This window comes from Plecotus auritus, assembly GCF_963455305.1.
Source record: "Plecotus auritus genome assembly, chromosome: 6".
Classification (NCBI taxonomy): Eukaryota; Metazoa; Chordata; class Mammalia; order Chiroptera; family Vespertilionidae; genus Plecotus; species Plecotus auritus.
This window is the reverse complement of record NC_137773.1, coordinates 178,885,962-178,899,735: the sequence shown is the minus strand read 5'-3', so window position 1 is coordinate 178,899,735 and position 13,774 is coordinate 178,885,962. Positions and strand designations below refer to the sequence as shown.

Genomic DNA, 13,774 nt, shown 5'->3' with positions numbered 1-13,774 from the left:
GTCCAGGGCCTGGGGGTCAGTCCAGGGCCTGGGGGTCAGGCCAGGGGCCCGGAGGCAGAAGAGGGCTGCAGGCCTCCACCTCCCATGTGGGGAAGGGCCCCTGAGTGTGCCCGCATTCATTAGGCACCTCCCGCTCCGTGTTAGTGGGTAGAGGGGGGTTCCATCCCCCACGTCCTGACTGGAAGCTCCGTTCAGTCCTCAGAGCCACTGGGGCGATGTGGCCTGCGGCCCTGGGAGGGCTCCCGCTGGCCTTGCTGCCCAGTGGTGAGGAGGGGACAGGCCAGGCTGGTTCAGGGCGTGGGAGGGTGGGCTCGTGCCGCCCAAGCTCCCTTCCCAGAGCCTCAGAACCTGTGGTCCAGACCCTTCCAGACCCTGGCACACGAGGCCCTTCACCTGTGCCCCCGCCACCCCCACGCTGAGCTCTGCAGGCAGCCCTGACCACCTGCCCCTCCCAGACCCTCTGCCCAGCAGCCTTTTCCCGCTCCAGCATGTGAGTCGGGCAGCCTGGGTGAGCCATGATGCCCTGGCCCTGCCCGGAGGCCACGGTCAGGCTACCTGCTCCCACAAGCTCACCCATATCGGTGATAGAGGGGTGTGCTGTCTGTCACGTGTGTGCTTGTGTACATTTGTACATGTGTGTATATACTTGTATAGGTGTCTATCTGCTCGTATGTGTGCCTGTCTTGTGTCTGTGTCAGTTCCTGGTTCTATTGTATGTGTACCTGTGTTTTGTATGCATTCGTATATGTATCTATGTCTGTGCGTGTGTTTTGGTGTGTCTATGTGTATGCCTGTGTTTGTATGGATGTGCATGTGTGTCTGTGTGTGTCTGTGTGGACCAGTGGTCTGAGAACACGCCTGTGGGTGGAATTTGGCCCAGAGTCATGTTTGGTTTGGCCCTCACAGTATTTTCAACATCTTGAGCCAACATTTAAAATCAGGATATTTCACATAAAAATTCAGCTTTCCAGTTTCTCTTAAAAATTCAGAAGCCCTGGCAGCCTGGGCCTGCGTTCCCAGGAGGCCACTCTCATGCCCCAGCGCCACGGCCTCACCACGGGCTGCTCGGCGCCTCGAGGATGACTGAGTGTGACCCTAGTGTGCAGTGTGTGTGTGTGTGTGTGTGTGTGTGTGCGCGCGCGCGGGGGGGGGGGGGGCTGAGTGCCTGCATGGGCATGTGGGTGAGGTGTCTGTGGGGGCATACACGTGTGGGTGCACACATGTGCATGCATGTGCACAGGGGTGCGTGGTCGCACTGTGACCATGTGGCGTGTGTGGGCCACTGTGGCCGAGCACCTCTGCACAGGGGCCTCTTCCGGCCTTGGAGGGATCGGATTCCGGCTCCTGGCTGGGCTGCCTTGTGGGATTTATTTCTGTCTGTGCCCACAGAGGCCTGAGTAATGGGAACATTTAAAGAAAACCAGTAAATACAGAGAAGGGCAGGCTGGCCAGGAAACGCAGCCCGACACCCTGCCCAACCCACGGCACCGAGGCCAGGCCTGTGCCAGAAAGGGACGTAGCCCAGGGCCCAGCGTGCACCCACTCCTCTATGAATCACCCACTTCTGTCGGTCCCAGTCCAACTGGTGGGTGAGCCCCCCAGCATCCTCCTCACACACGCACCCCCTGGATGGCCCCCGAGACAATAGGCATCTTGGAGCCAACAAATGCTCAGGCCTGGCCGGGGGCTCAGGGGACGGGACCCTCCAGGTGGGCCCACCCGCCAGGCTACTGGGCTCCACACCCCGGTATTCTGACCACACTTCACACGTGCCAACCCACACACGTGCCCACCCACACACGTGCCCACGAGGGACGAGGCTGCCCATGCCTGACGAGGCTGGTGCTGCCCCCAGGGCTGGGAGGCACTAAGGCTCTCCGCCGGAGCACCAGCCCCAAGGCGCCTGTGCCTGAAGCCGGGGCAAGGCCAGCATGGGGTGGGGGTGGGGCTGGGGGCCCCCATGGTGCTGGGTTCTGGGTTGACTGAGCCCCACTCTCGGGATCATCTCTAGTGTCAGCCACTTAAAGACACAGACCCCGTGGGAAAGGGGGTGGGTGCATTGCACAAGACACTTGGGCTGTGGGAAAGCAGGCAGCACTGACCCACACATGGCTGCCCGGGGCCCCGCCCGTGTCTCCTGCTGCCCCCCAGTGGCCGTGTGAGGACAGGGGATAAGGCTCAGGCAGACTCTCATGCTGTGGTCTCGGGCTGGGTGCTCTCGCTGTGCCCTGAGGACCAGATCCCACTACTTGCTGTCCCACTGCAATGCCCAGCCAGTGAGGCCTCCAGACTGGCCGGAGGGTCTCCCAGCAGGCCCCAAGACCGCCTGGAAGGTCAGCTCCTGGAGGGCAGCCCCTGGACAGAGCCCAACACCACGAGGCACTCAGGACACAGGAGCAATGAATGCCCGGACGCCCGGCTCTGGCAGGTGGGCGGTGCTGCGGCAAGCCTGGGCCTGGCTCAGAACCCGTGGGGAGGCCCCTGAAGGTGGTGAGCAGCAGCATGGACCCCAGCAGGGTGGACAGGCAGCGTCCAGGGGAGCAGATTTGCCCTTTGCACACCTGACTTGCAGCCCACCAGGCTGGACAGACTCTTCCCTGTGCCTCTCTGCCCAACTCTGCCATCACTCGCGGCGGCATCCACACGGCTGCGGAACGTCCCAGGCCTGAAACCCTCCTGAGGTGACCCCGAGGCTTTCAAACAGGAGGGTGCTGGCATGTTGGCAGGTCTGCAGGGCTGCCCTGGTGAGCTGGTAGCATTGGCTACACCAGGGCTCCGTCCACAGAGCTGGACACTCACCCCCTGGCCCGCTTCCTCAACCCTATGACAAAAGGGCCGCTGGGTCAGAGGTCAGAGTCCCACCGATTCTCTAACCAAGGCCAGGATTCACTGTGACCAACTTTGAACTACCCCATCCGATCTTCACAAGACTCTTGAAACCTTACTGTATTTTTGAACAGACAGCATACTTTAAAAACATTCACACACACACACACACACTGCCCTAGCAGGTGTGGTTCAGTGGACAGAGTGTCGACCTGCAGACCAAAGGGTCCTGGGTCCGATTCCAGTCAAGGACACATACCTTGGTTGCAGGCTCCTCCCTGGCCGGGGCCCTGGTAGGGACACATGCAGGAGGCAACCAACTGATGTTTCTGTCTGTCTTTCCCTCTCTCTTCCACACTCTCTAAAAGATCAATGAAAAATATCCTCAGGTGAGGATTAACAACAACAAAAAATTTACACAATTTATTAACATGTTTTACCGTTCTCTCTTTGCTCACAGAAAATATTTTTAAACTTATTTTGAAACCGATTTATAGGAAGTTAAAGATTCATAGGAAGCCCTAATCGGTTTGGCTCAGTGGATAGAGCATCGGCCTGTGGACTGAAGGGTGCTGGGTTCGATTCCGGTCAAGGGCATGTACCTTGGTTGCGGGCACATCCCCAGTAGGAGGTGTGCAGGAGGCAGCTGATTGATATTTCTCTCTCATCGATGTTTCTCTTTATCCCTCTCCCTTCCTCCCTGTAAAAAATCAATAAAATATATTTTTTAAAAAAAGATTTATAGGAAGTTAAAGAGAGTACAGAGCATCCTGTGTACCATTCACGAGCTTCCCCAGATGGGAGTCACAGCTTCCATACTATCTATCTATATAAAAAGCTAATATGCTAAGTGTCCTTCCATCTGTCCAGGTAATGACATCATGTAGCAACACCCAGCTTCCTCTCCCTAGCGACTAGCCTTCTTGGAGTTTCTTCAGCCCAGGAACATGACTTGCTTTACAGCCAGGTGGAGACATTTTACACTTTAACCAAATGTCTGTGAAGCGTTTTCCCTGCCTCATCTCATTTGATCCTCACAGAAGACCTGGAGTAGGTAGATAGGAGACTCAGTGGAATCCTATTTTCTCTTTGTTAGCCAGAAAATGGAGATTTAGCCCTAACCGGTTTGGCTCAGTGGATAGAGTGTCGGCCTACAGACTGAAGGGTCCCAGGTTTGATTCCGGTCGAGGGCATGTACCTTGGTTGCAGGCACATCCCCAGTGGGAGGTGTGCAGGAGGCAGCTGATCGATGTTTCTCTCTCATCGATTTTTCTAACTCTCTATCCCTCTCCCTTCCTCTCTGTAAAAAAAATCAATAAAATATATTTTAAAAAAGAAAATGGAGATTTAGAAAGCTTAGAAACTTGACCCGACTAAAAAGAATAGACCTTGAAAATGACTTCAGGTTTTCTCACTGCGCAGAATATAGTCAAACACTGCTGCAGTTAAATATTTTATCCTTTGTTCTCCCCGCGTGATCTACAATAATAATGTGCTTCGTGTTGATATTTACTGCTGTGTTGCTGTCAATTACCTGAAAGAGAAGTTGAGGCCCTTCACTGGACTGGGAAAAGTTTTGCTACATCAGAAAGCAGGTCTAATTAAGCAAGTTTATTCTATACACATAAAAGGCTAAGTTGACTCGCACATGTGTGATACATAAAAAGCTCTCGCTGGCGCCAATCGCATGCGTGTTTCCATCTGTCATTGTCGACCATGAATTTGGTTGACACTTTTGTTATAGAGAAAGGGCGAATAGTGATATTAAAATATTTCTTCTAATTAATTTCCTTTCAATGTGCACGAATTCATGCACCAGGCCATTAGCACAATAAATCCAGAAGCAACATGTGTGGTTCATTCCACGTGATCACGTGTGGACTTGCGTAATCCCCACTGCCATCGAAAGCTATTCCATCCCCACAGAGATCTTCCTCAAGCTGCCCCTTTATAGTCCCAGGAGCCTGCACCATTCCTAAACCTTGGTAGCCACCAATCTGTTCGGTCTCTATGATTTTGTCATTTCAAGAACATTGTATAGGAAACCATACAAGACATGATCTCTTCCTATACATGTATGTATTTTTCACTCCTGAGCCATTCCTTCTATCAACAGCCACGCCTTTTCACTGCCGAGTAGTATTGCATGGTACGGAGGCACCAGTTTAACCTATTGAAGGGAATCTCGTGGTGTTTTTTTCAATCCTCATCCAAGGATATGTTTTTTAATGATTTTTAGAGAGAGCAGGGGGAAGAGAAATAGTTGCCTCCCATAGGCACCCTGACCGGGGATCGAACCCACCACCTTTTGGTGTACAGGACGATGCTCCAACTGAGCCACCGGGCAGAGCTGTGGGTGTGTGTTTTCACAGAGTAAAACAAATTGTCAAAAAGCAAACAAAAACAAAACCCCTTAAACTGCCCACTTCGTAGTCCAGGGAAGGAACGCCCTGTGTGAGAACTTCTTGCCATGCCCACTGCACCCTTTGGGGCAATGTTTCCATTTCAAACCGAAGGCAGGGAAACCGCACCGAGCCCAGATCTGGGTCTGGTGATGACTTGGCAGCCTCCTCTCTGTTCCTTTACACCGACACGTCCTGGACAGAGACAACCCGCTTCCCGCCCCGGGCGATGACACGCCAGGCTGCTCTGAGCCTCTGTGGACACAGCTCTTGTACTGCTATGTCCGCTGTGTGGACAGTTTATTTCTCTGAACCAAATGCCAGGAGCATGGCTGCTGGGTTTTATGTTAAGTACACGTTTCGTTTCTGAGGAAATTGCCCAAGTATTTCCCAGAGTAACTAGCGTTTACTTCCCGCCAACGATGTGTGAGGTTTTCCGCTCGTCCAGGTCCTGCCAGTATTTATCCCCGACTTCACTGCCGCTGTTCATACACACGGGCGTGTGACGTCTCCTCATGGCTCCCATCGGCACTTCCCTGACGGCCGGTGGTGCTCAGTAGCTTTCAGGCGCCTGCTGTTGATGTCACCCTGGCAAAGTGTCCCTTCTTGTCTTTTTCCCATTTTCTACCGGACTTTCCTCCCCTTTTACTGTTGCATTTTGATAATTCGTTATTATGTTCTAGTTAGGAGGCCTTTATCAGATACGCACTTTGCAAATATTTTCTGTCTGTAGCTTTTCATTCTCTTACAGGCGTCCTCAAACTACGGCCCGCCGAGGACATTTATCCGGCCCGCCGGGGGCCGCTGCCTGTCCTGCTTAGCAGCCGACTCGTCCCGGGCCCGCAGTGCACATAGGAATTTGTTCATAGTTTTTTTTTTTAACCAAAGTCCGGCCCTCCAACGGTCTTAAGGACAGTGAACTGGCCCCGTTTAAAAAGTTTGAGGACCCCTGCGTAAGACTTTGTTGGAGCAAAAGCGTTTCCATGTTGGTTAAGTCACATTTCACAATATACTTTTTATGGATTGTGCTTTTGGTCTCATGTCTTAAGAATTCTTTACCAAGCTCGGGGTCCTGGAGGTTTTCTCCTGAAAGTTGTTAGTTTTACATTTTACATTTAAACCTCTGGCCCATGGAGGCTGCTGTCAGGTCCAAGGCTCAGGTCGGGGCTCCTCTCAGCCTATGGCTGTCTCATCGCTCCAGCACCCTGTGCTGAAGACCGTCTCCTCCACGAGCTCGCTTTGCGCCTTTGTAGACATTAGTGGGTCACTCCGATGCCCCCATTCTCTTCCGTCATCTCGGTGCCTGCCTTCCCACCAATCCTGGATGGTCAGACTCCTCACGCGTTAGTCTTCTAGTGAAGACTTGTCTGAGCTATTCTAGTTCTTGGCCTTTCCTGATGTATTTTACTTTTTTGTTAATCCCCATAAGGGTATTTTTTCCATTGATTTTTAGGGAGTGGAAGGGAGGGGGAGAGACAGAGAGAGAAACATCGATGTGAGACACATGGATTGGTTGCCCACACACGCCCTGACTGGGGCCAGAGATAGAGCCTGTAACCGAGGTATGCGCCCTTGACCAGAATCGAACATGGGACCCTTCATTCCGCGGGCTGACACTCTATCCACTGAGCAAATGGTCAGGGCTCCTGATACATTTTAGAATAATTCTGTCTATAGTTAAAGATCTTACTGGGATTTGATAGGAGTTGCATTAAACCTGTATATTAATTCTCCAGTAAAAACACCTGAGCTTGGAGATTTTTCAGGGGTTTTAACTATGAATTCAGGGTCTTTAATAGTTACAGAGCTATGCAAATGATCTCCTTCATCTGGAGTGAATTGTGGTAGTCGGTGCTTTTCAAGGAATTGGCTCATTTCATAAACCTGTCAAATTCACATGGGCATTTACTTACAACACCCCCTTACTGTCCTTTTGTCTGGGGAATCCATAGTGATCACCTTATTTCACTCCTAATATTTATATTAATTTGTGTCTTTTTCTGTTGTTATCTCTGTCTTGCGAGGTCAATGCTGATTTCTGCAATGTCTACCAATCTTTGCTCACCACTTCTTCCTGCCGCCCGTGGCAGGCCCTGCCGGCTGCCCTCCCAGCATCCTTCTTCTGTTCCTTTTCCATGGAACCTCACTTTCAGTCGTGGTGGCAATGTGTCCAAGCTGACCCCTGCATGGGCCCAGCTCCTCCCTCTCCCACTGGGAGGGGCCCACAGAGCAGGGGAGCCTCGCCGGCTGCCCCACGGAACACGGCAGGCCTGGCCCACCCCGGTCTCATGGCTCTCAGACCTCTGTCCCTCAAGGCTTCTGAGATGACTGCTGCCCAAGGACTGAGCCCGGAGGTCAGCCCACACGCTCAGCCCCACACAGGGCTTGTCAATCAAGCACCACCCCTACACACCTGTCTGGGACCCAAACCCAAGCACCCCAAGAACCCAGGCAATACTGGATAGATTTCTGCCACACACAGGGTCTGCTTAATTCTATTTACAGAAAAAAAAGTCCACAAGATAGACATGCATACATACGTGCGCAGGCCCACAGAGCTGCTGCTGGCTCTGCCCCCACTCAGGGTGGTGGGACCACTCGGGAGACAAGGAGCTGACTCCCCATGGCGGGCTCCCCCTGACGGGCTGGGGAGCATGCTCTGAAGGCGAAAGGGAAGTGATGGCCAGCTCAGCCCCACCCTGTCCAGGACCTTCCTCCCACGGGCAGGCTCAGTCGGAGTCGCAGGCCTCTTGTTCGTTGGTGGCGTCCACGGCAGAGGCCAGGCTGTCCTCCTGGCCTTTCAGCCTCTCCCCTGGATGGACGGCAAACAGGAGGGGTGAGAGGGGCCCTGTGCCTGGGCTGCCACCCCCAGGGCAGGGACCCGCCTCACGAGGCCTGCACTCACGGATCAGCTCGGCGATGGCTCTCTGGGTCCGCTTTTCCAGCTTCTCCAGCTTCTTGGCTACGTCTCTCTTGAGGTCCCTGCCGCAGGGAGGGGGCAGGAGGCCAGAGGCTGAAGGCTGGCCCGGTGTGGCCCTGGGCCCACCTTGCCTTCAGCCCCTCAGGCACCAGGAACCAGCCAGGGCACTCCGCTCCCCTCTGCACCCTCCCGAATCCAGCACCCGCCATCCTTCCCGGCCCAGGGAGGCAGAGACTAGCCCGCAGACCCGCCCCACACCGGGAACTGAGTCCGGCGTGCGAGGGTGGCTGGTTCCTCTGGCCCCTCGGTCACTGTCCAGGAGCCACCTGCCCAGTGCACTGTGGATCCTGCTCCTCTGTACACCGGGAGCTCCCAGAAGGCACCCCAGCCGCCCCCTGGCTCTGAGCTCCCAGGACTTAGCCCCCAGCTCGTTTCATCAGCTTCAAACACCTCCCTCTGGCGCTGTCCCCGACAGACTTACAGACGAAGGACAGCCTACCCCGGCCCAGAGCCGGCACCAAGCGTGCCCGCCCCTCCGTCTGCACGGGTCCTCCCCCTGCAACACTCACCAGTCAGGCTTCCGGGGGGCAAGGTTGGCCAGGTCCTGGGGAGGGAGGAGACACCTGTCAGGGCCAGAGGGCCCCCCCCTCCCCCCGCAAAGGAAAGAGGGAGACAGGGACAGGGGTAGGAAAATGGGAGGAAGAAAGGAGGAAGGAGGGGTGGGGGGGGTGGGAGGTGGGAAGGGAAGGGAAGGGAGGGGGAAGGAGAGCGGGTGCAGGAGAAAAGGGCCCTCAGGAGCAGCGAAAATGGGCCACCCGCCACCCCGCCACTCACCACTTCCTCGATGACCGGCTCGGGCTTGGCGGCCTCCAGCTGCTCCCTCACCTTCTCTTCCACTAGAGGGAGCAAGACGACAAGGGGGCTGGGAGAGGCTGCCACTTGCCTGGTGACAGCAGTGCAGCCCCGGCAAGGGAAGAGGGTGCAGGCAGGTCCTGGGCACCTCTCTTGTCCCCTTGGCCCCCAGCCAGCCAGAGAGACCCTGGAAGGCGCCTCGGAGGAAGGCTGGGGTTCCCAGGATGACAGCCATCCGGGGCAAAGCAGGCAGCTGGCATAAACAGAGCCGGACTCCGCCCCCAGCTGTGAATACACCCAAAGCAGGCTCCGGGCAGGGCCCAGGAGACCGGCTCTCCCCAGTCTGCAGGGGCGCTGGGCCTTCTTCCCATCCCACGCAGAGGTGTGCTCCCAGCCGGGGACGGCCACCTGGAGGTGCACGTGGCGCACCCTGGGCCTCCAGGCAGCCTGACCGGGGCCCTGACCCTGTGGCACAGACGCTGGGAGCCCTGGCACCAAACCTGGGGGCCACGGACTCTGCCAGGCCCATCACAGTGCCCCACGTTCCCTCATGATGGAGTGAATGTGGGACAGTCTTGGTCACCGCAGACACGTGCAGGCCCGACTGACAAAGCCACCTTCCTCTCTGGAGTGGCCCGCGGAGGAGGAAGGCCCGGGACAGAAGCGTGGTGGGCCCGCCCTCTGAACCTCAGCCCCTGCCCTGCCTCACCCCCTCCAGCCATGGGTACTGCCCCTGAGGCATGGAACCAGCTCCCTGTCCCTCTCCTCTGTCCTGGCTTACTGGCCCCCTGCCAAGGTGCCACTGGACCCACCACAGTGGGGCCCACAACACCAGGGACACACGGGCATTTCAGGGGCAAAGGAGATGAGGAAGCAGACGGGTGTTGCCCAATGGGCAGCGCTTTGCTGTTTTACAAGATAATGTATAGCCCTAACCAGTTTGGCTCAGTGGATAGAGCGTCGGCCTACGGACTGAAGGGTCCCGGGTTCGATTCCGGTCAAGGGCATGTACCTTGGTTGCGGGCACATCCCCAGTTGGGGGTGTGTAAGAGGCAGCTGATGGATGTTTCTCATCAGACGTTTCTGGCTCTCTATCCCTCTCCCTTCCTCTCTGTACTTAATACTCATCTAATTGAAAGCAAAAGTGAAGATTAAAAGAGCCAGGGACCTGGTGACAAGAAGCGCCCAGCATCTCTGCTGCAGGTGGCTGGGGACAGCCCGCCGCTGGCCGATGCTCCTGGCTCCTGCCCACACTCGGCGAGACTGCAGCCCCGGCAGTGGCCCTCACCACCGCAGACCCCTCTCCCGGCCTCTGGGCCTGGCACTGTCACACCTCCACCTGGGGGCGTCCGCCTGCTCCCGCTCTCGCAGCACCTGCATGGCTGGCCCCTCATCGGGGTCTCTCTCTGTCCCTTCAAGGGTCCGGGGGCCACTTCTCAGCCCAGAGGGTTCCTCGGAGATGTGGCCTCTTCCCTCCAAGGCCCCTGGGAGGCCTCCCAGTCGGGGTGTGAGCAGGGCAGAGCCCTGCCTGCTTCTCTGCGGTCACCAACACTGACCACGTGTGCACCTGCCAGGAGGTGGTGGGGAGGGTGCTAGAGGCCCAACTTCCAGCCTGGCACTGCCAGCTTCCACAGTGCCCGGAGCGGAGACAAGCCACCCACCTGCCACGGGCTTGGCCGGGGGCACCCTCCTCCTCTTCAGGTCCTCATCCTCGGGGACGTAGTTGCGCAGCCTGAGTTCCCTGTGCAGCAGAGAGCGAGCAGAGATGGCGTGAATGTGGGACGGACAGTCTTGGTCACCGCAGACTGACAAAGCCACACAGCTGTGACCTCCCCACCTTCCTCTCTGGAGTGGCCCGCGGAGGAGGAAGGCCCGGGACAGAAGCATGGTGGGCCCGCCCTCTGAACCTCAGGCCCTCATCCCTCTCAGCAGCTGGCTGGCTGCTCTCCCAAGGCCCTGCCCACCCTGCAGGCTCCCATGGGAGCTGGGGCCGGGTGCCTGAGCAGCATTCACCAGTGTCTCCCCTGGGTTATCTTCCTCTGACCGTTACGGGAACTGAGGGTCAGAGACTGCCCCGATTTTAGGTGGTCACACAGCAAAGCCCCGCTGAGCTACTCCTAAGAGACAAAGCTGGTAGTCGCACTGTTCCCAAGCCTGGCCTCCTCCTCAGCCTTCGTGCCTGGGCCCCTGGTACATCGTCCCTCCACTCTGATGGCAAGGTCTGTGCTGGGCGTGGCTGGCAAGGGCTGAGGGGGCTGGCATGACACTGTGGAGGGCTGGGACAGCCACGTCCACCACGGCAGAGCCTAAGACCCCTGTGAGGGGAACCACGAGGGACCAGTCACACCCTGGGACTGCCACGTGCACGTGCCACTGTCCCCTTAGCTGCGTCTCCGCAGACCGGGCAGCTGCACCAGCACTGGCTCGGCAGTCCCTCAGGCCCCAGCCACAGAGCCTCGCCTGCAGAGGGCCCCTGGACGACTCCCCAGAGGGGCAGAGAGCCCTGGGGGCTGCTGCTTAATAAGGAGCCACTGACGCCCTCGCTGGTGTGTCTCTGGGGTTAGAGTGTCCGCTTGCGGACTGAAAGGTCCCGGGTTCAATTTTGATCAAGGGCACATGCCCGGGTTGCAGGCTCGATCCCCAGTAGGGGCTGTGCAGGAGGCAGCCGATCCATGATTCTCTCTCATCATTGATGTTTCTCTCTCTCTCCCTCTCCCTTCCTCTCCGAAATCAATAAAAGAAAGAAGGAAGGAGCCACTGGGTCAGGCCATCGAGGCCCTGGGGCAGAGTGCCCAGCCCAGTGCCAGCCGGTGGGACTGCAGAGCAGGTCCTCGTCCTCCCCACGACCTCGTAGGGGTCCTTTCGAGGACTGCTGCCCTCGATGTCCTGGGCCTCCAGGACAGGGCAGTCTCCCAGTCGCATCTACCAAACCCCCCTGTGCCAGGCCACCAAGGGCTGCCGCCTGCCCCGCCCTGGCAGACAGCCTCTCCACGGGGAGGGCAGGTGCTGTGGCCACACGGCCAGCACTGGCAGCAAGCGGTCTGGACGTGGGGACTTCAAGTTCAGTCCCCATTCACCAGCACCTGCCCCATCCCCTCTGCCAGGGCCCAAGACCACAGCCCCAGGGCCAGCCTGAATCTTTGTGCCCTGGGGCAGTGCCCACATGGCCCGTGGAGGAAGCCTGCTGCCCCTCTGAGGAGCAGGGACACCCGCCCTGGCCCCGGCCCCGGCCCCGCCCCTCACGCCTGCCCCAGGCCTCAGGTTAGTGGCAGGTCAGGTTGCAGTGGGCATGACCCGCACACTGACTTCCCCTCACCGCAGGGTGGGGAGAAAAGCAGAAGAGAAACTGGGTGTGGGAAACGGCAGAGATTTGTGGGAAAAACAGTCATTCTCAAACTGGCTCCAGGGTTCTGAGAGAAATCAGTACGGAGAGTCCGGGGAGAACTGTGCCAGGACCCAGAGCGGCACACAACACCCCCGGCCCCGCCCGGGCCTCAGCAGAGCAGCTGGACTGAGGGAGGACACGGCAGGGGACAGGGAGGTGCCAGAAGCCCCCGGAAAGCCGCCAGGCAGCCCCCAGCAACCACTGTCCCTGCGCCCTGGAGCTGGGCTCTAGTCAAGCAATCATGAACACCCGGTGTCCCATTCTGGGCCTCCGCTCCACATCCGTACACCAGGAGGCAGGCCATGCTGGGTGCCAGGTCTGTCAGGCCAGGTTCAAGGCCTCCCGACTCACCTCACCATGAGAGCTAATGAAGAGCCTGCCCCTCACTCATGCCCCATTCACGGCCCCTCCCACCCCTACCCCGACCTCAGTCAAAGGGCAAGCCTCTGGGAGACATCCTGGGCACAGGGTTCTGCTCGGGTTCTGCTCAGGCCTGGCCTTTCCCATGCAGGACTGTGGCTTAAGCCCTCCTGCCCTCTGCAAACAACTGAAAAAACCTGACAACAGACACAGGAGTGGGAAAAGGTAGGTTTACTGTGAATGTGCCAAACTCAGTTTCTTCTTGTGTTACTATTTATTTATTACTAGTGGCCCGGTGCACAAAATTCGTGCAGGGGGGCGGGGGGGGGGCGGGGCGGGTGTCCCTCAGTCCAGCCTGCACCCTCTCCAATCTGGGACCCCTCAGGGGATGTCCAACTGGTTGGACATTCCTCTCGCAATCCAAGACCGCTGGCTCCTAACCACTCACCTGCCTGATCTGCCCTAACCACTCTGCCTGCCGGCCTGCTCGTCCCCAACTGCCCCCCCGCCGCCAACCTTCTCACCCCCAACTGCCCCCCTTGCTGGCCTGCTCACCCCCAACTGCCCCCCCTTCCAGCCTGATCACCCCCAACTGCCCTCCCCTCCTGGCCTGATTGCCCCTAACCTCCTCTGCCTCGGCCCCGCCATCATGGCTTTGTCTGGAAGTTCGTCTGGAAGGTCTCCTGGTCTCATTAGCATATTACCCTTTCATTAGTATAGACTGTATACTAGAGGCCTGGTGCACAATATTCGTGCACTGGAGAGGGGGTCCCTCAGCCCGGCCTGTGCCCTCTCGTAGTCTGGGACCCGCAGGGATCGGGCCTAAGCCAGCAGGTGGACATCCCTCTCACAGTCCAGGACCCATTGCTCCTTACTGCCCGCCTTCTCGCTGCTCCTTAGTGCTGCTGCAGAGGTGGGAGGGGCTCCTGCCGCTCCCCCTGTGGGAGCTTACTGACCAGGGGGCAGCTCCTATGCTGAGCATCTGCCCCCTGGTGGTCAGTGAGCATCATAGTGACCGGTCATTCTGGT

At 57.6% G+C, this 13,774-nt stretch overlaps 1 protein-coding gene across 4 annotated transcripts in view; it reads right to left on the bottom strand.

The window, feature by feature from the left end:
• Positions 1-2,935: 2,935 nt before the first annotated feature.
• The window catches only part of CCDC12 (coiled-coil domain containing 12), a 43,579-nt gene continuing 32,740 nt past the window's right edge, over positions 2,936-13,774 (bottom strand). Inside the window, exons 3-8 of one of the 4 annotated variants that reach the window (XR_013960821.1) lie at positions 10,662-10,741; positions 8,983-9,044; positions 8,718-8,752; positions 8,134-8,210; positions 7,769-8,040; positions 2,936-6,635 (exon numbers count right to left, since the gene is read on the bottom strand). Coding sequence is in view for 1 of the 4 variants with exons in the window: in XM_080672422.1 (XP_080528548.1) it covers positions 7,958-8,040; positions 8,134-8,210; positions 8,718-8,752; positions 8,983-9,044; positions 10,662-10,741 (337 nt within the window). In the remaining 3 variants the exon portion in view is untranslated. Of the gene's footprint in view, positions 6,636-6,981; positions 7,113-7,707; positions 8,041-8,133; positions 8,211-8,717; positions 8,753-8,982; positions 9,045-10,661; positions 10,742-13,774 lie in introns of those variants that run through there. The other 3 variants (XR_013960822.1, XR_013960823.1, XM_080672422.1) reach the window with 3 other exon arrangements.